Genomic DNA, 23,934 nt, shown 5'->3' on the forward strand with positions numbered 1-23,934 from the left:
CTCCAGAGAACTGGGAAGGATGAGGACAACATGTTTGTTGTTCTCCACCCTCAGGGAGGACGTATATTCACAAGTGTGGAAGGGAGAATTATATGCATTGTGAATTGTAAATTAATCAATAATCCTTCTAGGCATCCGTTCCACAGCTTGTTCTCCACATGTTCAACTGTAGTGGTGTTGTTACAAACCCCTAAGTGACAGGCATGAGATTTATCCAAGTCCTTTTGTACTGGACCTAGAGCACCCTGTGTCAACTGGTCCTTAATGGACCTTGATGAGATGAGAAGGACCAGGGATGGGTCTCACATTGTGGCGAACATAAACCACCCCCTGGGAGTTTGTTTGGAATGCTGATTCCTGGGCTCCACTTCTAGCAATTCTGATTCAGTAGGTCTGGGGGATGCTGCAGAATTTGCCTTTTTAACAAGCTCTCCAGATGTTTCCGTTATAAGTGGTAGGCTACTCTTTGAATCACACAGGTCCAGACCAGCCCTTCTGAAACATTAACGTGCACGTGACTCCCCAGGGTGCCTTGTTAAAGTGGAGATTCTGATTCAGAGGTCTGGGGTGGGGCCCAAAATTTTGCATTTTTAAACACGCTCCCAAGTGATGCCATTGCCACGGGTCCCCACCCCACACTTCGAGTAGCAAGAACCTACCCGCTATTGTTTTCCTGAAATCAGGATGCACCAGCTCCCGCAGGGGCTTTGTTCTAGATGGATGATTCAAACCATAAAATGTCTGCTTACCTAATATCTTAGATTATAGTCATGTACTTTCCATTTGTAATTAAAATAACTGTTTATCTTAACTGCCAGTCAGGTAGGTAATTTTTACACAGCAAGCACTTTAAAGAAATAAATATCTAGGTACAATTTGCTACTTTCTCACTAATACTTAACACCCAACATTTTTCTATCCCTAAACTTTAATGCACATTTGCTCCGACAGCCGGATTCTGATGACTATTAATGCTTGGCTCGGGGATCTCAAGCCAGCTCGGCAACAAAGACCCCTCGGAATGACCGCCTTTAGTAGTTGGCAGCTTTGTATTTTCTTAAAGCAAGAGTCTCTTCTAGGACTGTTTTCTTCAAATCAAAATGAAGAGTCTAATCTATCCGTTAACACTCCATAGCAACTGGAGGGCTTCCTCCAGCTATTATTTCTCAAGACACAATCAGGCGTACCCCCATTAGCTGCAGCAGGAGAGAGAAAACTGGAAGGAACTTGATTGTCCCACTGTGATGGGCTAGCCAGACAGAGCAGGGAGTGGCACGCGCACGTGCACAGGTGTGGCCGGCGCCCCTGGGGACCCAGGGGAGCAAAGGGAGCCAGGGCCCAACACCACACGGCCACGTGTCTTGACAGGCACGGGGGACTCGAACACTGACTTGTATTAGGAATTCCAAGCAGATGGTCATCATGGGGGATTTCGTCATTATGAAGAGGGGCTAGCCACCCAGCTAGAAGCAGCTAACCACCCAGCTAGCCTCTCAGTTGCTGTTCCAACTTCTCCTTCCTCACGCCGTGACCGCCACACCCTCCTCTCAGCTGAGAACCTCGCCGCTGATTTTCCTCCGAGGAGATCCAGGTCTCTGGGCATCACTTTCGAGTCGCTCTCTTCCACCTCGTCCTGTCTTCTTGCCCATGCTGGCTTCCTGTCCTCTTAATTCCGGGCCTAACCCTCTGTTTGATTGGACAGAGCCCTGGGCTACAAGGGTGGCCTTTTCTGATCTGAAGATGGCCTCTCTGTTCCCCTATGAGCTGTGACCACAGGAGCGTATCTGGGCCTTGTCTTTGCATGACAGCTGTCTGCTCTCTGCCCCTCACCAGGGCCTCTGACTCGTGTCTACCGACCTGGGTCTCCTTGCTTGTCCAATCCAGGCCAGGCTGGCTCAGAGCAGCCTCCTATACCTCTCCAGTCCAACCCTGGACTTCCTGCTGGAGAAAACCACGCTGCCTGGTGACCAGGCCCTCTACAAATGCATCTCCTCTCCCTGTGGCAGGGCATTCCTGCAACTCAGTAGGCCTATCATTCAGCTCCTGTCGAGTTGCGTGGAGGAGATAGGGCTTCCCGAGGTCCCAGGCAGCTGCCTCTGCTGCAGACAACAGCCATATACCATGTGTGTACTTGCATGTGTGTGTGTGCAAAACCTATAGCTGTGTCACGGCTTACATATATTAACCTCATTTGACCTTGTAGAGCAAATAGGATTAGCCCCACTTTATAGATGAGGAAACTGAATCCTAGCAACTATAAGCAGGTTCCTTTATCAAACACAAGCAAGGGCCTAGAAGAATAAAATATAGTCCAGAACTCCGTGGAGCTCACAGGCTCCTGTGCTCAAGGCTACGTAGGTAATAATAATAATTCATTCTTTCAAAAATATTTATTGAGTTCCCATTGTGTGTCAGGCACTGAGTATATAAGGGCGAAGACAGACATGCTCGCTCGTGTTTATTGAGCATTTGCTCTGTGCCAAGCACCGTATTAACTCCTTTGCGGATGTTATCTTAATCCTTGGCACCCCCATGGCATGGGAGCGGATGTCAGCATCCTCATTCTCATGTGAGGAAACTGAGGCTTGGACCAGTTGGGTGACTTGTCCCAGGGCACCTGCCCACACAGCTGGAGAGTTGCAGAGCGGGAACGTGCCGTCAGGCGGTCTGAGTCTGGGCAGAGAGCCTCACCACTGAGCTGTACTGCCTCTCAGCCTCCGTATTCTGACTCCAAGCACAGTGCTCTCTCTGCCACTCCGTGTTGCCCCTGCAGAGCCTGCCTCACTGTGGAGAGCAGATGCTTCTGCCACCTTTATCCAGCCACTCCCCGCGGCCGAGGGCAGGTGGCCCCTGTCCTGGGTCCCAAGACCCTAAACTCCTGCCCCCAATTCTACAGGGCTGCCCAACCTGCCAGGGTTTGGGTCCCTGAGGCCACCCTGCCTGTGCATCACCTCTGCCCCAGCCCTGTTGGCCAGGTCGCTCCCTGGGCCCCCTGCACAGGTCACCCCCTCCGGGTGCAGGACCTCTCTCCTCCGTGGGACCGGCTCCCAGCACCTGCCTTCTGCAGCTCGCATTCCTCGAGCTGTACTGGCTTCACCCTCTGAGGCTGCTGACCCTGCATGCCCCACCTCTCATGGTCGATGGCCGCAGTTAAGCCTCTCTTGCTGTTCCAACTTCTCCTTTCTCAAGCCGTGATCTCTGCGTCCTCCTCTCAGCTGAGAACCCCACCCCTTACTCACCTCTAGGGAGAGCCAGGTCTCTGGGCGTCACTTTCGAGTCACTGTCTTCCACATCGTCCTATCTTCTTGCCCATCCTGGCTTCCTGTCCTCTTAATTCCAGGCCTAACCTGTCAGCTGGTACATGACACCCCATTCCCTCCACCTCCTACGCATCTTGCCCGGTGCCCTCAGAATCCACTGCCCCGCTGGGCTTTTCCTCATGTCCACAGGCCTCAGAGCTTGGTGAAACCCTCACTTAACCCCGTGTCCCCTGGCCAATATTCCAGGCTTTTCTGAGCCCTGTTCGTCCTCAGTGAGTCATCCACACGACGGCCCCACCCACCCCCACGTGCCTCGGTCTAGCTCCCCTCTCCTGTCTAAGGAGACAGCCTCCTTGCAGGTCATCAGTGGCTTCCAAATTGCCAGATCTACTTGCTGCCTCCAGTCCTTGGCCTTTTTGATCCAGTCCTTGGCCTTTTTGACCCCTCAAAGGCGTTTGACGCTGTTGACCATGCCTCTCTTTTTAACCCTTGCTTTCCTGATTTCTGTGCTTTCTTGAATCTACTCTGTCTTAGGAGTCATTTGCTTGTAAGAAACAGAAACCTGCTTGAGTTAGCTCAGAAGAGCCTTTTGGGGTAACTCAGCGGAATGTCACAGAATCCAATTTCCATTATTGTGCACGATTGTTTCAGTTCTCTTCCTTGGCCAGTCCTTCATGCACACAGCCAACAGCACTCTCCAAAACAGTACGTCGATACAATAGTGCACCCCGCTCAGATTCTGCTAGTGGCCCCCCACTTCCTACAAATGCAATCCGCAGCCTTAGTTTACGTGCCACGTCTCCCACGGTCCTAGCTGCCATGTATCTTCCCCATCTGCCTTCCACTATTTCCCACTACTGTCCAACACACGTTTCCATGTTGTCTGGCTAGGCTGTGCCCTATTCATGCCTTAAACGTACTTTTCTGTTCCTTCCTTACACCATTGCTTTTACATATGTCTGACTGGTACATCTCTTACTAAAATCCTATACCTCCTTCAAGTTCAAAATCAGATAAACCTTCTTTATGAAGACTTCACCCTGGCAAAAGTGAACTCTCCCTCCTCTGAAAGTTTAGGATTGGGGCCACTCCTTATTTGCTGGACTAGGCCGGAAACTCTCTGAGCGGAGAATTGTAACATACGCCACCACGTGTGTCCATCACAGTACCTAGCCATGTGCCAGCCTAGAAATGGGATCCAGAGGTTGGAAAGAAGTCAATGACTGACCTATCTTTTTTTACTCTTAAAGAAGAATGAGGCCAGGCACAGTGGCTCATGCCTGTAATCCTAGCACTCTGGGAGGCTGAGGCAGGAGGATCCCTTGAACCCAGGAGTTGGAGGTTGCAGTGAGCCATGATTACACCATGGCACTCTAGCCTGGGCAACAGAGTGAGACTCTGTCTCAAAAAAAAAAAAGAAGAAGAAGAAGAATGAAGCATCCATTGGCTTCTGGCACCACCATTCTGCCCTAAATTGGCCTACCTCTTCAACTGAAAGAGAGACAAAGACAAACAGCTTTTTAGCTAGAAGCTTGTAGGTAATCAGAGCATGAAGGGAAGAAAGTTTCAATAGAGATTTAAGGAGTTTTGTGACCACACAGTTAGTGATTGGCCTGAATCCACAGCAGGTGGATGAGCTCTGGCCAGACGCTGTGATCAACTTGCAGGTCTTGCTGCTGCCAACTCTTCATGCCCTCCTGCCTCCCTGCATCCCAGCTTGCTGCCTGGAACACAATCTTGAGGACCAGGCAGGAGGCCAAGAACCAGGCCCATTTACAGAACCTACTGGGTCAAACAGTTGTTCCATTTTCTGTGTTTACCTCTTTCTGGGGATTCTAGAGGGGAATGGGGGGGACCTTGAGAAGTATCTGGAGGATACAGGGACCCAGTGGTGCCAAGAAAGCATTGGCTTCCATCAGGAGCGCTGGTCAGGTTGTCTCCAGATTGTACATACCCAGATGAGTCACTGGCATCTAGAGACACATCCATAATAACTTCTTGGCACTTCTCTTCCTGAAGATACTTGGTTCCTGAGATGCCACTCACGGGTCTGCTACTACTTGAAGGTTCTGCCAACCACAGGCTCCCGGCCCCTACCTCGGGATGGACAGGTGACCCAACCTGGGCCAATGAGATCTCTCCCCTGGGGTTTTTCGCATTGCAGCTGAGGAGAGAAAGCATCTTCCCCACTGGTGCTGAAGATGAGATGTGAGGCTGGGAGTGCTGCCTCCGTTGAAGCCTTGGGAAGGAGGATGATGTGAGAGAATGAGGCCCACAGGTGGAGAAAAGAGGGAGAGAGAAGGAAGAGGAAGTCCCGACTACTTCCTGGTCCCAGTCACCCCCGAGGCCTAGCTGCACCCTGGCTGCTCCTGCAGTGTGGACGTCTGAGCCAATAAATTCCTTGACTAGTTCAGGTAGAGTGTTTATAACTTGCAACCAAAGAATCCTGATTAACACAGCCTCCATCTGTCACCGGAATCACTTCTTTGACAGTTTATGGAATTCCTGCCTCCCTGTCTTCCTCTTTTCCTGGAAACACCCGTTGAGGAACGGTCGTCTTCATCGTGATCAACACACACGACTGAGCACCTGCTCTTTCCTGGCATTGTCCTAGGTGTGGTGGGGGATACAGTTGCATATGATAGTCTCTGCCTTCTGGGTGCTTCTATGCTCATCAAAATATAAGAAATTCCAAGGGCACAGAGCACATGCTGAGCACAGATCTTTTTTAGAACAAGACATAAATCAATCAGTCTGCGTGGAGTTTTTACAGAACACAGACACTCATCACTGCAGATTATTCTGACCTTTTGGTGCCAAACATCCCTTTCTTGAAAAAACCATCTACCCTTTAGGACAAATGGTTTTCCTCTTTTTTCTTAAAAAAGTTACCTTTTTCAATAGAGCACTCTATTTGTGGGGTCTTTTCCACCCTGGCTGGCTCCTAAATCAGGACGACAACTCTGGTTGTTGTTGTTGTTTTTCCAACTTTACCCAATTTATTCCCCTGTGGAATCTCCACCCTAGATTTCTCATCGTGCCCAAGGCCCTCCCATTACCAAAGCTTCTCTTTTTCTAAACTAATATGTGGCCTCTGGATAGATCCTATTCCAGGATACAATCTGTGAATCTCCTGTTTGAATGTCTTCCCATATGTTTTCTGGTCCTATTTAACTTCAATGGCTCTCAAAGAATGAAATGTGTAAAAAGGAAAAAAGAGCATTATACACATTTCCAAAGAAATGATCTGTGCTCAAGGGTGTGCATTCAAAATGGGAAACATTTAGATATGGCTAGAAAGGAAAGAAGAAAGATAAGGAGGCATAGAAAAATAGGAGTTTCTGGAATGCCTGTATTTCTCATTGCCCTTCCACCCTCAGGCTCTGCACAGACCCTCAGATACCCTGAGATCCAAGTACCAACCCAACTGGGTCCAGGCCTCCCACAGGGCAGCCTGTCTGCTGTGAAGTCAAATGGTAGCCTAGAGAATTCCATTGATTTTTGAATAATCCTTTTTCCTACTTCCCAGGGATAAATTCCTCTTCCCCTTAGGTGTGAGATGATAGGTCATCATTATCTGCTTTCTTTTTTAAAAACTTAGGGGCTTAAAAACAATTTATGATTTCTCGCAATTCTCTGGGTCAGGAATTCGGGCAGAGCTCATGTGGGTGGCTCTTCTGCTGCACATGACAAGAGCTGGTGTCGCTCACTTAGCTGCACGTAGCAGCTGCGTGTGACTGTCGGGGGTGCTCTTCCACGTGTCTCTCCACGGGGCTAGCCTGGGCTTCCTCAGAGCATGGAGGTCCACAAGGTAGTCAAATTTCTTACATGGTCGCCGGCTTCCCCCAGAGACAAAGTGGAAACTGCTAGGCCTAGAGCTGGCCCACGATCACTTCCACCATATCCTGCCAGTTAAGGCGAGTCGCGAAGCCAGCCCACATTCAAGGGGAGGAGAAATAGACTCCACCTCTTGATGGCGGAGAAACACATACATACAGAGAAGAAAGGAAATGACAGTGACCATTTATAGAGACCATCTACCCATCCCTTCTACCATTTAACTCCCTTGGAGTGCACATGCTCTTATTCATTTCTTAGCCTTCGATTAAACACCGTTCTCATTTTGAGCGACTCTTTCTTCTCAGTCCCTTTATTCCCCGAAGGTTATCTTACCTCGCAGTGTCCATCCTAAGACCTAACATCTGCCACACATCCAAGCATTTCTCCCTGAAATACTTGTTTCAGGAAACTGTGTATTCCTAAGTACTGGCCCCAAATTAATTTTTACTAAACCATATTCTGATTTTTTGTTCTATCTCAGTAATGATCATTTAAAACTTTTAATACACTCATCAAGATAAGGCTGACAACCCTTTAGACCAGGGTTGGCAATCTTTTTCTATAAAGAGCCGGATGGTAAATATTTTCAGGTTTGGGGCCATACGCTCTCTATTGAAACCACTCAACTCTGTTGTTTAGCCAATGCAGCCATAGAGAATATGTAAATGAATGAACTTGTCTGTGTTCCAATAAAACTTTATTTATAAAAATAGACAGCAGGCCAGATTTGGTCCACAGGCGATAGTTTGCTGATTTCTGCTTTAGACCAAGGGATATATTTGTCTTTCAGTTTATTTTATCTCATGATTAGCTGTTTGATTTTCATAAAGCGTCTTTTCTCTGAAACTCACTTTCTTTTTTTTTTTTTTTTTGGAGACAGGGTCTTGCTTTGTTGCCCAGGCTAGAGTGCAGTGGTGTCATCATAGCTCACTGCAACCTCAAACTCCTGGGCTCAAGCAATTCTCCTGCCTCAGCCTTCCAAGTAGTTGGGACCACAGGTGCACACCACCACACACCCAGCTAATTTTTCTATTTTTTGGAGAGACGGGGTCTCACTCTTGCTCAGGCTGGTCTCGAACTCCTGGCTTCAAGTGATCCTCCCACCTTGGCCTTCCAGAGTGCTAGTATTACAGGCGTGAGCCACCACGCCCAGCCTGAAACTCACTTTCTTTATCTATAAGAGTGCTGAAGTGACCAAGATTTAAAAAACTCCTTTATGCCCTTAGTTGTGAAAATGCAACACATCTTTAAAAAATCTTTAGAGGAAATGCCCCAAATGGCCACAAGATGGGCTTGTTTCGCTGTGATAATACCTTGGAGTCCTGTTGATGTGTCCAAGACTGAGTCTTTCTTGGGATCTCTTCATTTGTCTCTGTAGCTCTACAGATCCCCTTTCCATGTTCTCCGTTTCTGTGTAGGTCTGTTTCTTTATCTGTGTTTATGTGTGTTTTTCTCTCTTGGCTTATAGGGTTTATTCCCCCCTTTTTGTATATTCCGTGTGTTCGTATCTTGCATTCTTCGTGTACACACGCATCTAGCTCTTCTTCTGCCCTGCCTCTCTCCCTCGACTACTATGCTGAATTTTTTTTAGCTTTTTAATGAAAGAATATTTTAATGAATAATTTTCCTGTTCTTAATTTTCAAAATAGATAGCATATTTTACATATCTTTCAAATCTAAAAAAAGTTTCTATTTATATAAAGTGAGATATCATATGTAAATTACTTAGCACAGCATCTGGTATACAGTTGGTACTCAATTATTACATCCTTTTATCTGGCTTCCCCTATGTGATTGTCTGAGTGATCTCTTTCACATGGTCAGTGATTCTAAACAGAGCAGAAGTCGATCCTGCGTATCCTCAACATTTCGTTATTTTCTCTCCCCTTCCCCAGGACACCAATTCTTGGTGCTGGCAGCTCTTCGTCGTTACTCTGCTCGTGCCTATCTTTTGGGAGTTAATGAGAGTGCAGGTTCAAAGGCCAAAGGAGAGACTGGTGGCTCAGTCAACCTTCTGTTCAGCTTCTAGTACCTTTCACAGCCTTCTCTCCTGTTCTCCCTGCCAGTGTTTACCTAGCGCTCAGTACGCGCAGGGTCATGGGGAGAGAAAAGTGGACAGAACAGACACAGCCCCAGCCCTCACGAAGCCCACGGCTTACTGGGAGAAACGGGCAGTAAATCCATGAGCAACCAAGAGCAGGGCCTGGATGGATGCAGCGATTAGAATACAACGAGGGAGAAGGTCTCTTTGCAGGGCCGTTGAGGGCGAGACCGAAGGGTGAGAAGGACCGAGCAGGACGGCAGTGGAGGCAGAGGGCCCCGGGTGCAGGGAGCAGTTCTGCAAGAGGACCCTGGGCTGGGACCGTGGCTGCTGGGCTGTCAGGAGCGGAAAGGAGAGCCGTGGCTGGAGGAGGCGGGGAGCGGGCCATGCTGGGCTCCCGGGCCAGGAGTGGCAATGGGTCCGGGCCTCGTTCCGACACAATGGGAAGCCACCAAAGGGTTTTAGGCAGGAGCACGGATCTGATTTATGTGTTAAAAAGATGACTCTGGCTACGGTGGAATTAGATTTGGGGAGGGGCAGGTGAGGAAACAGAAAAAGGAACCTCTCCAGAGACGGTGGTGGTGAGGGAGGAAAGAAGAGAGAGGTTTGAAATGTTTTAGGAGGTGGGAGTGACAGGATGGGCTGATGGATTCGATGTGTACACCGGGCGGGGGGAGGGAGAACCAAGGCTGACACCAAGCTCCTGGCCTTAGGGTGCTCATGCGGGAGGGAGGGGTTGAGCAGTCGACTGTCCCATCCAGACATGTCCCATCAGCGACGGCTGTGGGCCGTGCAAGCGGGGACGTCAGGCTGGCAGTAGGATGTGTGGGTCTGAGCTGGGACTGGGACCCAGGTTGGAGACCTGAATTCGGGAGTTGTCGGTCATAGGTCACCGCTGTCCCCTAGTGAAAGGGGAGGGAAGAGAAGAGGGCCCAGGGCCAGGCCCGGGGAGGCCAACAGTGAGAGGGTGGGGCGAGGAGGAAGAACGTGCGGAGGGGGAAGGACAGAAGCCAGGGAGGGGGCAGGAACCAGGGAGTGGCACGCTAAAGCCGAGCCAGGACGGGCTCTCAGAGGGGAGAGCAGAGCAGAGGCAGGAGGAGCAGGGATGAGCCGAATACGGCTGAGGGGCCAGGGGGACAAGGACAGAAAAGGAGTGCCCTGAGATGTGGCCACACGAAAGCCACCATGACAGTAGCAGGAGCGGCGTTGGCGAGTTGGGGGAAAGGCGGGGTGACGAGGACAGTCGGAGAGTGAAGACAGCTACTTTGAGGAGCTTGGTTATAAAGGGGAATAAGGAAAGATACCTGCAGAGGACGAGTGATCAGGCTGGGTGTCTGCGGAGGAGAAACACTAGCGTGTGTTTGGAAACTGTCAACACGATCACCAGAGAGTGAGAGATGGTGCCTCCGGGTTGGGTTTTTTTTTTAATAATGATGAGAACTTCGGATTGTGCAGCTCTTCACAGTTTACCAAGTGTCACACACACTCTTGCACGTAGTCCTCACGCCCATCCTGTGAGGTGTATGGCGGCCCGAGGTACAGGTGAGGACGCTGGAGCTTAGAGGAATTGAATGACGAGCTCAGGGTCAGAGCCAGGCGGTGGCAGGGCCAGGACCCCACCCCCGGCTGCCTTGGCCCAGCCCCAGACTCCGTCCTCCCCACGGCATCGGTTGTGCCCTTGATGGTGTCTCTCAAGGGGATTTTACAGTTGCCACCGAGCCAATCCCTCTGCCTGCTGGCCCATCCTTTGATGTTAGGAAGCCACAACTGCTTTCCAGGAATGTGGGACCTTGTTCCGCTTCCCTGCTCTGTTTAACTGAGCTTCAAAGCCTCCTGAATTTCTACAAGTGGCCCCAAATCTCTGGCAGGTGTCAGGGAGAGGAAATGTGTAATCCCAAGAAGCTCACTCCAGCTCCCCAGGCTGGTCAGCTGGGCACTGACACCATGCAGTGACTGTGGGCCAGTCATCGAACCTCCGCACCTCAGTCTCCCTATCTGTAAAATGGGGATGTTAACAAAACCCATGTGCTGGGACTGTCTGAGGATGAAATGAGATAGTGGGTATAAAGTGCTTAGAATAGCACTTGGCACATGGCGACTGCTCTTCTAATGTTACCCACGGCTGTTTTTACTCATTCACTCACTCACTCACTCGCTCGCTCACTCACTCATTCTTGCACCCAGCAGACGTTGGTTGAGCACCTGCTGTGTGCCAGCGTTGCTCCAGGCACAGCAAATGCAGAGATGCAGCCGCTCTTCTGGGCTCAAGAAGCATATGTTTTAATGAGGGAAGCGATGCTGGAACGCAGACAGCTCTGCCCTCGCAGGAATAAACACGGTGCAAAACGCTGTGCGTATCCAGAGAAGAGAAGGTCACATCCAGACGGGGCAGCCGGGGCAGCTTCGTGGGAGGACGAGAGGGAGGGTGGGGAGAACATTCTGCACGGGAGAGGGCGGCTGCAGCTGAGCAAAGCCACGGGAGCCTGAAAGGACAGAGTATTCAGCGGAAGGCGAGGAAGCAAACTGGAGCGTCAGCTCCTGGAGAAGAGGGGGAGGGAGTGAGGCTGTTTCTCCTGGGGGAGAAGACTGAGAGGGGCTCCGGCAGTCCGTCCAGCAGGAGCAGCAAAGGGCGGCCAGGGCGGATGCAGGGAGTGGCAACTCCATGCTCTGCCCCCTGGCCTTGCACCACAGGGTATCAAGACCCCAACCCAGGAGTTGTTGGTCTGGCCTTGTGTCTGTAGTCCCTAGGGGTGGATTGGGGGGTTGGGGGGAGGGCCCGAGTGTCAGGATTCATCCCGGGCCATCATGTAGATTTGGGGAGGCCTCTGTGGCATGTGCTCCCTCTGTAACAGATTGAAGAATCTGACCCAGCCTGTGATCTCCTTAGCAGGTTCCCTGAAACTACCCTCCATGTTCTTCCAAGAAGAGATGAGCCAGGGCCATCTGCTTCCCCAGGGTCACTGCTGTGCATGCAAGAACCTGTGGGTAGACCAGCCACCCCAAACACAGGGCAAAAGGCCTGGCCTCCAACATGTGGGAGGCCATGGTCCCTCGGCTCCCGCTGGGAGCTGGCTTCAGGGGATGGTAAAGACATTCCGGGAGACCCAAGGGGCAGAGGGTGTAAATTAGGGGTGTCAATGCTGGGCTTCATACAGCGGCTCCCCACCTTAGCCTGGGGGAGGGGACACCTGCTCTGCTCATCTCGGAAGGTTACAGTCAGACTCACGGACCCACAGAGCTTCTAGTCCAGGAGCTTTTAAACTTTGGCTCTGGAATCCTTTGCTCAAACAACGTGCTGTGGAATGTGATGCATAAAATAAAATGCATCAACACAGAAACGCAGGGCCCAGCGGCACGCCCATGGCCCCATTTGTGCACGCATTTTGTGACCCTCTGATTTAGTCCAGCACTCTCATTTCACAGAAGAGAAACCCAGAGCCTAGAGAAGGGAACCGACCGGCCCAAGGCCACCAACCCAATCTCTGGCAGAGCTAGGACCCTTAAGAAGCAAATGAGATCAAGGAAGAGAAAGTGATTTATAAACGGTAAAGTGCTGTGGAGATGTAGGGTTATCATTCTCTCTGCCATCTACATCTACGTGAAGTTCTCGGGCATTTCTCAGGGTCGCTACTTTGGGGGAGACTGCCAGAAAACAAAATGTGCAGGACTAAGAACATCGGTGTCCTAGGCAGTGCGGAAAGAACAAAGGATTTGGACCCTGGAGACAGAGAGGCCCAGCGCTGCCACTTACGAACTGTGTAACCTTGGACCTCACTTTAGTTTCCTCTTCTAGAAAAACGCGTTTCCTACTTCCTTCCTGGGATCATGCGGGGCTTAAGTGAGACGATGCACGGACAAGCGCTCTTAACAAGGCCAAGCACTCTGTGAATAGAGCCGTCTTACGAGGGGCGGGAGTGATGGAAGAACGGAAGACCCGAGGGTTCCGGACTGGTGTGTAGCCCTCACCAGGCACTTCCTGTCCCCAAGGCCTGGAGCCAGCTGCTGACAGTGCTGGAACCCAAGCATTCTGTCTGCCCCGCATAGACACGTCTCCACAGGTCGTGCAGCACCCTCAAGGCGCAGCCCTCAGACGCCCTTCGTCAAAGTGTCTAAGGCACAACCTTCCATCACGGGGTGCTGACTCAGCCCCCAGTGAGCTCTGTCTCTCCTGTCACACCCCGAGGGTGCCAGAAGGCACCCGGCCAGCTGCTCAGCATCCCCCAAACCTCACCGGCTTCTGCATCCTGGGGACGAAGGAAAGGGCAGGTTGGATGTGTTTCAGGAAAGAAAGAAGCGATTTCTCTCAAGGACCTTGGAGAGTTCTTTCGCCTCCCCAGGTGCTCCCAGCTGGGAACGGTGCAGAGGCCAGCACCTGGACTTCACAGGGGACGTGCACACTCAGGCTGAAACGTGGGCAAGAGGTCGGACACTGTGTGGATGGTATTTGGCCGGGTTCCTTTGGAGGGCCTGGCAAGCTGGTGCCCCCAGGAGACGGGAGGAGGCTTCAGACGTTTGTGACTGTGCTACCTGGGGGTGACCTTGGGCACACTGCTTTCCTGCAGGGCTCCAGATGCAAAGGCGACGGGAAGAAGTCGTCCTTGGGATATCTAAGCTTTTATGACTCAGATGTGAACTCTGAGGTTTCATTCATTCAATCATTCAGCAAATATTTATTGAGCACCTATTGTGTGTCAGGCACTGGGGAACAAAGTGGAGAAAAAGTCCTGCCCTCCTGGAGCTGATATTCTCATGGGACCAGACAGAGAAGGAAGAGATAAACAAGAAGACAGAGAGTTGCCAGCTGGGGGCCAAAGCTGCGGGAAGAGGGCAGCGGTGAGGGGTGCAGGGTGTCATGGTGGTTGCACACTGTGAGAGCAGGAGGAGGTAAGGCCTCTCTCAGAAGGAACAGTTGAGCAAGGGCCCGAGGGAGAAACAGGGAGCCAGCCTTGGGCATATCTGGAGGAACAGCATCCTGGGCAGAGGGAACAGCATCCTGGGCAGAGGGAACAGCATCCTGGGCAGAGGGAACAGCAAGTGCAAAGTCCCTGAGGCAGGAACATACCTGGGGCTTCAGTGCAGCGAGGAGGTTGTGTAGACACAGGAGATAACAGGAGACGTGAGTGACGGGCTCGATAATCTCTTGTCCTGAGTGCCTTAGAGAAAGAGATCCTCTGGCAGGTCCATCTAATCACTTCAGATGTGTTTGTATTCTCCCATCTAAGATGCTAACTCCAAGCTACTGTTTAAATGCTGGGACTTTCTGGCAAAAAAGAGTTATTCAAACCTTAATAGCGAAGCCTTCTGCTCCTCCACAGCTCGTTCACACAAGGGTTCTTCGGATAGCAGGAAGGGCCTGGACTCAAGTCCCAGCACCTGTTGCTTACTGTGTTACCTTGAGAAGGGCACTCAACCTCTCTGAGCTTCATTGTTGTTAGATTTAAATTCATGAGATCAAAAGTTGAAAGTGCCTTTCATTATACATTGAAATGGGCAAGGTAAATGTCAGGGAGGTTTTTGTTTTCTTCAGTGAAGCCTGTGGTAGGAGCTTGTCACAAGCTGCCCACTCCCCTCCACGACCCTGCTCCTTATAGCGTGTCCCACACAGGCCCAACTGGCTCTCACTTTGCCTGGCCCAGTATCTGATTCAGGGACTCAGGGACCCCCCAGGTAAGGCTGGGAAGGGTTCACCTGGAACACTCTGGTTCTGAATCGCCCCACAGTGTGTCCAGGAGGACTCCGAGCCCAGTGCTCCGGCCAGGTGGGACTGGGTAGCCCAGCTGCTCCTCTCCAACATCCCCTCCCGGCTTCTCCTCCAGGTACAACGGCCCCAACCTGGTTCTGAAGTACGACCGGGCCCAGAAGCGGCTGGTAAACATCGCGGTGGACGAGCGCAGCTCACCCTACTATGCGCTGCGGGACCGGCAGGGGAATGCCATCGGGGTCACGGCTTGCGACATCGACGGGGATGGCCGTGAGGAGATCTACTTCCTCAACACCAACAACGCCTTCTCGGGTAGGGACTGGGCCTCGGGCCTCTTCCTGCTTCCCCCACCCCCGCCTTCACCCTCCCAGCACCGACTGGGGGGAGGGCCGTGGGGATCCCAGCAGCCACAGTCCCCTGCTGCCTCCGGGGCCTCCCCTGGTCCCAGAACGACCCCTTCTCTTGTGCCTGAGCTTGTGGCTCTCAGCTCCAGGGCCCGGGTCTGGAGATGCATGGAGTGGACAGAGGAGGCCAGCGCTCTCCCAGGCCGAGCCCCAGCCCTCGTGATCGCTCCCTCGCCTCCGCCCCCTGCTCCCGCCCTGGTGCAGGCGCTCACCTCTCTCACCTGGGTTATGCCGTCAACTGCAGCCGCCCTGGAACCACCATGCTGGCTCAAAGGGGGCTCTCTAAAATGCTTGGAAATCCTCCAAGGCCCCCCCCACTACCTTTAGCTGAGCTCATTTATTCATTCCACAAATTCTTGCCGAGCATCCGCTCTATGCCTGACTAGAGGGTGCTGGGGGTGTCACTTTGAGACAGACAGACCTGGAGTTCACGGAGCCTGTTCTGGCCCAGAGCGTCTCACGCTGGAGTGTGCACCCGCGTCCCCTGGGGTCTCGTGTAAATGCAGGACTGGCTCGGCGGGTCTGGGGGTGGGGGCGAGGCCCTGCATTTGTGCCCGACTCCCAGACTGGGATGCTTCTGCACCAGGGACCACTCTGAGTAGCCAGGTCCTGCACACTAGGAGTGGATGAGGAAAACTGATGCCCAGAAGGCTACGTAATAGTAGCAGTGTGATGACAGCTAATCCGTAAGCGCCTACTGTGCCAGGCCCTGATCTACGTGTTTACGTTAACTATGTCATTTAGGTCTCACACACCTCCCTTAGGTAGGAACTGGTAAATTCCATTTTATGGTTGAGGAAACTGAGGCACAAAGAGGCTCAAGGCCACACAGCTCGCAAGTCCCAGAATTCACACCCAGGAGTCTGACTCCAGATCGTCCTTGTAATCAGGACACTGTAGCTTTCTTCCATCCTGTGTCGTCAGCCTAGTGGGCAGCTGGACCCACAGTGGTTGCTCAGTGCCTCGTGAGTTGGGGACCATGTTCCTGGGGCTGCAGATGAAGGTGGTTCCTGCCCCGACGCTCACATTTTCTCAGGCTCAGATCCCAGGATCTCAGCCCGCTAGAATGAAGTTTACTCCTGTGGGGCCATGACATCTATACGGGAGTCCCAGGCCATGGCACCCACCAGGAGGACAGAGGGCCCTGTGTCCCTGTGGGGCCAGGTCGGGCATGCACTGGACTCCTCCAGATGGCAGCAGCCTCTTGTGTTGGCTCTGGATGAGACCTGCACTTCAGACCTGAGCAGTCACCGTCTGGGACCTCCCGACCTCCTGGAGCCAGTGACTGCCTGGCTATGGGGACCACCTTCCCTGCCCCCGCAACACACATACGTTGGCTTTCCCCCAGGTCACAATGTCAAGTCTGAGCCAGGACCCAGCCCCTAGACTGCCCTGACGTTGAGCCTTGCCAGCCGCATGAATGGGAGGGGACGAGGTTGGGGCCCCTGCCAGGGGCAGGGGCGGGCGAGCTGGCGGGTGGCCAGCCTTGTGCAGCCAAGAAACAATGAGCCACAGCCCCAAGTGGTGTTTTATGGGTTTTCATCTCATCGTGCCACCAAGTGAGGCCTGAGAGATAGTAATTATCCCTACACAAATATCAGGGCATGATTACCCAGCTGGATTTACTGCCCTCTCTCCAGCCAAGCCAAGATTGGATTAGGACACAATTAATTGATGGGCTGATAAACTCTTTAATGTGGGACAAGGTCAGGAAGGGAGCAGTGTCAAGGGATGCCTTTAGAAGGGGTGAGTCCCAAGGAAGACTCCGGAGGGCTGGGAAGTAGGGACAGGAACCGTGGAAGGGATGTTCAGTGAGGCCCGGCAGGCAGGACACCAGAGGAAGGGGCAGACTCGCCCCTACACACCAAGCTCGGCGCCCCGGCAAGAGGACCCACCGGGTGTCTCCGAAGCCCAGCCCTTCCCACGCTCTTAGAGTGCTCCACTGGGCATCCGAGAGCAGTGGTTCCCCACCCAGGCTGCACATTAGAGCCACATGGGGAACTGTCAACCACCCCAGCTGAGCTACACTCCCGTCAGTCCCCTCAGAACCTGGGAGTGAGACCCTGTCACCAGATCGCAAAGCTCCCCAGGTGATCCCCAGGGGCAGCTGAGGTTAAACGCCACTAACTTGGCATCATGTCAGTTCCGCGCTCAGCCCAACAATAGCCCGACTCGTGTATGGAGCACTCAGCATGCGCCAGGCACCACTGTGGGCACGGAGGATGCCTCAGTGAACGAAACACAAGGATCCTGCCCACATGGAGTTCACGCTCTGTCCCCAGTTCTCTGTCCCTTACATCTCTCCAGGTATCTGACTCCTGTCTCCCAACCCCTGGACTCTCAGCTCCTTGAGGGCAAAGTCCCTGTGTTGTTCATTCCATGGTCCCCTTTGGCCCTCGCTGGACATTTGGCCCTGGGCTTCCTGGATTGAGGGCACATCTGGAGAGGCTGGAGCTGGCCCGGGGCTGCGGTAAGGATGACAGTGGCCCGCAGCCTCAGCCCCAGGCCCACACCTCCTGCTGCCCTTCTGTGGGTTTGAGGGATGTCTGTGGGTTTGAGTTAATTTTTCAGCTGAGTGGTTCCATTGACGCATCGACAGTGGGCGGGGTGTAGAACCGGGACATTTGTGTCGTGTCAGCACTTCCTTCGGTCCCTGGCGCGGCGCTCAGCCGTTGACACTCTGCCCACTGTGGGGAACCTGAGAGCCTCTCCAGAGGCCCCAGCCGGCCCAGGCACGGCCATGGCATTCAGCTGTGGGCCTCATCAGCCTGCGCCAGGGTGTTGGAGGGACCTACGGAAGGACAGTCCCTCTGCCCTGCATTGCAGTCCCCAAAAGAGGGCTGAGAACCTGCTCCTGGCAGTGTCCTGTGGGAGTCCGTTTGTACAAACCTGGGGTCTGCCCCTTACTGGGTGACCTTGGGCAAGATACTTGACCTCTCTCAGTCTCCACTCCCTCATCTGCAGGACAGGAAAAATACTGACTACATGCGCTCCGCTCCCTGCAACGGCCCGGGACGCTACATCCAAAGTCTTTGCCATCGCTCCCAGTGTGACCCAGCCTGCCTTTCTGACCACCTTCCCCCAATTCGTCCTCGCTCACGACATTCCCACATGCTGCCTTCGTACTTGCTGTTCCTTTGGCCTGAAATGCTTTTCCCGCTGATGTCCGCAAGGCTCACTTCTCTTCATTCAGGCCCCGCCTCAGATGAGGTCTTCCCTGAGCACCTTATCTAAAGGCACAGCCACATTTCTCCCTGTGCCCTTAACTGGCTTATTTTCCTTCGCTGCACCCACCACTAATCTGAAAATACACTATTTGTCATCCATCTCTCCCGCTGCAGTCTTAACTCCTTGGGGCTAGGAACTTTGTCTTGCTTACTGCTCCAGACTGTCCCTTAGCAAGCATTAAATACGTATTTTTGAATAAACATTTGAGATAATGAATCAAAATCACTTATTATGGTGCCTCGGACTTAGCACTCTAAACAAAAGCTGTTGTCATTCTGTGGCTATGAAGAAGGTCTGAGCTTGTAAAAGGGCCCTGACTGTCCTGCCGGCCCATGGGAGAAAGGCCCTAGGAGCAGAGAGAGAAAAGGACCCTGTATGAACAAGACACTGCCCAGACGAGGGCTCCAGGTGAGCTGGGGCCAAGGGTTAGGAATTGGCCCCTAGAGAAGGGGAAGGAAAAGGAGGAAGCTTGACCACCATCCAAGGAGGCCTGGGCCCGGAAATCAGCTGTGGTTTGATTGACCTGGAAAAATACAAACGGGGGTACATCAGGCAGCACTACTCAATCAAAACCAGGTGGGAGAGTGTGCGGGGCCGAGGGGACCCTGGGATCCCCTGCAGCTCCTGGGCAGAGACCACCCCCTGGGCTCCAGTCCACCCCAGCTGCTCCACTGGGCAGCCCAAGCTCTCCCGCCCACGTGGCCTGGCCGGGGGCAGGGGAGCATGGGTAGCATATGGGTCAGCGCGAACCGTGATCCCCGCCACTACCTTATTTTCACTCAGTTCAACAACATGGCCATTGAAGATCCGCTATGTGCAGGGCCCTGTTAAAAGAATACACGTGCCTCCCTCCGTCCTGCGCAAACAGTGGAGTGCCCTACTCACGGTTCCACTCTTTGCTCTTTTTTTATTTAACAGTATATTTTGGATATTATTTCCTAGCAGTACACAGAGAGCTTTCTCCTTCTTTTCATGGCCGTATAGTACTCCATTGTATAGATTTGCCATTAATTCGATCAGTCCTGTGTTGATGAAAGATTACTTGCGATCTTTTGCCCTTACGAAGAGTGCCGCCAAATGAATAAGCCTGTCCAACATGCCATTTTCCACAATGGCAGGTGTATTCGTAAGACAAGTTCCTGGAAATGGCATTACTGCGCCAAAGGACTGTAAGTGTGCAGCTTGGCTAGGCATTGCCAGACTGCCCGGCACGGGGACGCTGCTCGTTACGTTCCCGTCGGCTACACATGAGAGTGAGCGCTTTCCAACACTCGCAGCACAGTGTTTCATCAATTTTTTCAGTATTTGCCAATCCGATGGGAAAATATTGATATCCAAGTATAGCTTTAATTTTCATTTTTCTTAAAATGAGTGAGGCCGAGAATATTTTTATATATTTGAATCTCTTATCTGCTCATAGCCTTTGCCTATTTTTTCTATTGATTATTGGTCTTTTTCCCATTGATCTGTAACACCTCTTTATAAATTAGGGAAATTAGCCCTTTGTAATACAAGGTGCAAATAGTTAGTTTTCCCTTGTTTGTCATTTTTCTTATGTCTTTGCTCGTGGTGGGTTTTGTAATGTGGAAAATTTTCATTTTTATGGACTTGGATTTATCACTCTTTTCTTTTATGGCTTCTGGGCTCTGCATCATACTTAGAGAGGCCTTCAGCAGGGGCTTTTGTGACCTCTTAGAGAAGAGAGGTGGCGTCAGTTACCGTGCTAGAGGCAAGAGGGGGATTCGGGTGGTGGCACTTCCAGCCTCTTCTGCCTTCACAGCAGATGAGCCGTCTGCTCTCGAGAGAAGCACGCCTTGTGCGGCGGCTCCTTCCCCCAGGCCCGGTGCCAGCCACGCCCAGGTACTCTACACCTCACGACTCAAAGTGTGATGCACGCACGGACCAGCAGCGCTGGGACTAGCTGGAAGCTCTTACGAATGCAGACTCTCAGGCCCCCAGACCTCCTAGGCCAGAATCTGTATTTTAATCTTCCTGTGCCCAGGAAAGTCTAGATGTACTGCCCAAGTCTCTGCCCTCTTTTCCTAGGCTCCTGTAGGTCCTAAAACGGATTCTAGGGTCTCCTGATCCCCAACCAGCTTTCACGTGGATGCAACATCCTGACTTGCAGCTGTCCCAGCACGGCCACGCTCGGGGACCCGCTCGGGCTCCTCAACACACACGGCCCAGTGAGCAGCAGGGAGGGAGCAAGGCGGCCACAGCAGCGCAGTGAGGAGTCGGGGGCCAGAGGCAGCGTCCATGGTGCTAACAAAGAACGAGGCTCCTTGGGAGCTGACACTGTCCCCCACGAGCGGCCCCAGCTCTGTCATACCAGGGGGCTTTGCAGCATGCAGACCACCGTTCGAAGCGCAGCGTGGCCACCTCACAGCAGCTGTGCAACCTTAGGCAAATGATTTAACCCCCTGAGCCCTGATTTCGCTCTGTTGAATGAAGACTCCATCCTCCTGGCATGACCACGGGCAGGACTAAAGGAGCCAATGTGGGCAAAGCTCCTGGCAGGAGCCGAAGGGGTTTCCCTCTTCACCCTGGCATGGAGGAAGGAGGGCTGGGGCCAGCAACTGTATCGGACCCAGGGGAGCCTGGCCTTCTCTGCTAAAGTGTCCTTTGTCCGAACTACTTTCTTCCGCTGCAGCCATCACTGCCTTGCTGGTTTTCCATTGACTGAGCCTTGTAAAGCCTTTTATACTTAATGTCACTGTTGGGTCCTGGGGTGTGGATCATTGAGGATCTGCTGTGGTCATGCCATGTAATTCCCTGGGTGAGGATGAGGATGAGGATGGCATTGTTATTATTTACTGGAGTTATCATGTGCCACGCATTGTTCTAAGTGCTTTACATATATTATCTAACTTAACCGTCACAACAATCTGATAAATAGGTGCCCATTCTCATGATCCCATTTTCCAGATAAGAAAAAGCCAAGTTCATGACTTGCCCACGGTCAGCCTGGAGGAAGGGATGCTCCTGGCTACCCCACCAGCCCTGCTGTTTGCCTCATGAATGAGGTTGGAGGCTGAGGCCTCTGCCCTGCCGCACACACCTGCCCACCCTTCTCTGTGTCACCAGTGTCAGACCGTGAGTCAGGCCATCTCCCGGGTGGGGCTAGCCCCTGGGGAGGGGCACTCCACCCAGTGGTCCTTAGGAATGGCCCTTTATGGCCCAATCTCACCCTGCCATGGCTCCAGGCTGCCCTCTAGTTCTAATTTTCTGTCTGTCCAATAACTCCTTCTCTGCCCCTTCTCCCTCTTTTACCCCAAATGTGGCTGCTCCCTGGGACTCTGTCTTTGGCCTGGTCTTTCCCCTGTCCCCAGCTCCAGCCCCGCTGCTGCCACCCCTAATGGCCGGTGACCTCTTGGCTACGTCTCGACTACTTTAAATACAAACTCTCTGAAGCCAAGCTCCTACTCCTCACCCCCAGCTGGCCCAGCGTCCCTGCTTGGGTCACTGTCCCCACACTGTGGACAGCTCCCCTGCTCTGCAACCATACCCAGCCAGTCCCTCTGGCCCTCCTGCTGTGGCCACTGCACCAAGCGCCTCCTCCCCACCCCCATTGTCAACACCCCATTAAGCCCGAGCTCTTGCAAAAATGGCCTGCTGACTGCAGTTTCTCCCTTGCCAGCTCACTCCACGGCCAACTCAATCGTCTAGAAACACTGTCTCCCCCTGACTTTCCCCAGATCAGAAGCCACCAATGAATGACCCCTTTGCCCTTGGTTCTGGGGTTGCTGGGTCTCCCCTGCCCTGCCATGTTTCTCCTCCTCTCTAGGCCAGCTCACTGTCCCCTCTGTGCCTTTTTCTTGCCATCCTGCTTGCTAGAGCGCCACTCCACCTGTCTGCCTGAGCTGTGGAGTGCAGTGCTGACCCAGGCTTCAGAGTCGGAGGACCTGGGTTTGACTCTCTCTCTACCCCTTACCAGGTCTGTGACCTTGGGTAATTGACTTAGCCTCTACCCCTTAATTTCTGCATCTGTAAAATGGGGCTACACCACCTCTCAGGGTCTGCAGGGTTTAGATGAGATAACAGTTGTAAAAACAAGAAAGTGCTTCGTGCAGAGCCTGGCCGTGCTAAGTGCCCCATACATACGGGAGTTGTTGCTGTTGTTACTCTGACCCTTCAAGTCCCAGGTCACGTGCCTCCTCCCTCAGGAAGGCCTCCCTGATCCCAGCAACCTCTTCCGTCCTGATTTCATGGTGTCTCCTGAATGTACTGTCCCATCCTGCCCTGCTGGGCTCTGCTAGCTGTGGGATCTTAGGCAAGGCCCCGCCGTTCTTGTGGCTCAGGCACTTCTTGTGTAAAGGAGGCATGAGACGGCACCCAGGTGTGGTGAGGGCGAGTGAGTGCACGTGAAGCCCCGGCACAGAGAAAGTGCTGTGGAGGTGGCAGGTGTCCTTAGTGTCACTGCGCCTCACGGCCTCTCCTTTACTTACTGCTTGTGTTGTGAATGGACCATTAGCACCCTGAGGCGGGGACCAAGCCTCGCGCTTCCTGTGGCCTCCCGCGGCACCTGGCATGGCGCTTGGCCCCAGCAAGCACGGTGGCATCTTCCCCCGGCCGCCTGGCAACAACTGGCACTTCCAATGGACTCTGAGACCTCCGAGGCTCCTTTAATGCCAAGATGCCAGAGTCAGAGTGGGAATGGGAATTCCCAGACTCGCCTCTCGTGGGGGCTGTGACCGCCAGAGCCCCCTGTCCCTCCTTGGGTCCCCCCTGTTTCTCCCAGGCCTCCATCCTCTCAGTGTCTCCCCCAGGGACTCAAGAGGTCCCTCTCTCCTGCCCCTGACAGCCTCTCCTCTTGCAGAGCAGCTGCCCCCTGACTCAGCGAGGGACCCCAGGGCGGGATGCAGCTACAAGGAGCCAGAAGGCAGGATTACACGCCGACACGGGCCGGGGGCCAGTGCTGGGTGTTTATTGCCTGTGCCATCGACCTGCACAGCTCGCTGTTTATCTGTCTTCCTGACACACCTAATTACCCAGGTTGCAGCTGCCAGAGCGTTTGCTCTTCCTAAATCATGGGCTCCCATCGCTTCTGTCGCCCCGGCCTCCGGGCCTCTGCCTGCAGAAGGGCTGCCATTGATTTTGCCGTTCCCATTTATGATCTACAAGGCTCCGCATCGCTGTTGCACATTTTACCTTAATTAGTTTATTCTTCTGGGCATCCCTGCTGAGCTCGGAGGCCAGGAGGCTGAAGAGGAGTGGTGCCAGCAGCACAAGGCACCCTAACCCCTCTGGCCAAAAAGCCAGAGCCTGGCAGGACATCAGCACCCCAGGACAGCAATTTGCCAAGGACAGTGCTGGTTCCTCAGGGTGCTAATAGGTGGTCTGCAAAAAGGGGTTCCGTGGCCAAGGAACATTTGGGAAAGACTGGGTTAAATAAAATTAAGCAGGTAATTATTGCAGGACTTTTCAAAGTTTTGATAGACCAATGTCATTGTGAATCTCCAA

General features: G+C 52.9%; 1 protein-coding gene across 4 annotated transcripts in view; it reads left to right on the forward strand.

Annotated features, from left to right (window-relative positions):
* Positions 1-23,934, forward strand: part of CRTAC1 (cartilage acidic protein 1) — a 149,292-nt gene that overhangs the window by 71,622 nt on the left and 53,736 nt on the right. For all 4 annotated transcript variants that reach the window (XM_012654458.1, XM_012654460.1, XM_012654459.1 and 1 more), the window contains exon 3: positions 14,958-15,154. In XM_012654458.1, coding sequence (XP_012509912.1) covers positions 14,958-15,154 — 197 coding nt within the window. The remainder of the gene's footprint in view (positions 1-14,957; positions 15,155-23,934) is intronic.

The sequence above is a fragment of the Propithecus coquereli genome, unplaced genomic scaffold, assembly GCF_000956105.1.
Source record: "Propithecus coquereli isolate 6110/MARCELLA unplaced genomic scaffold, Pcoq_1.0 Scaffold440, whole genome shotgun sequence".
Lineage (NCBI taxonomy): Eukaryota > Metazoa > Chordata > Mammalia > Primates > Indriidae > Propithecus > Propithecus coquereli.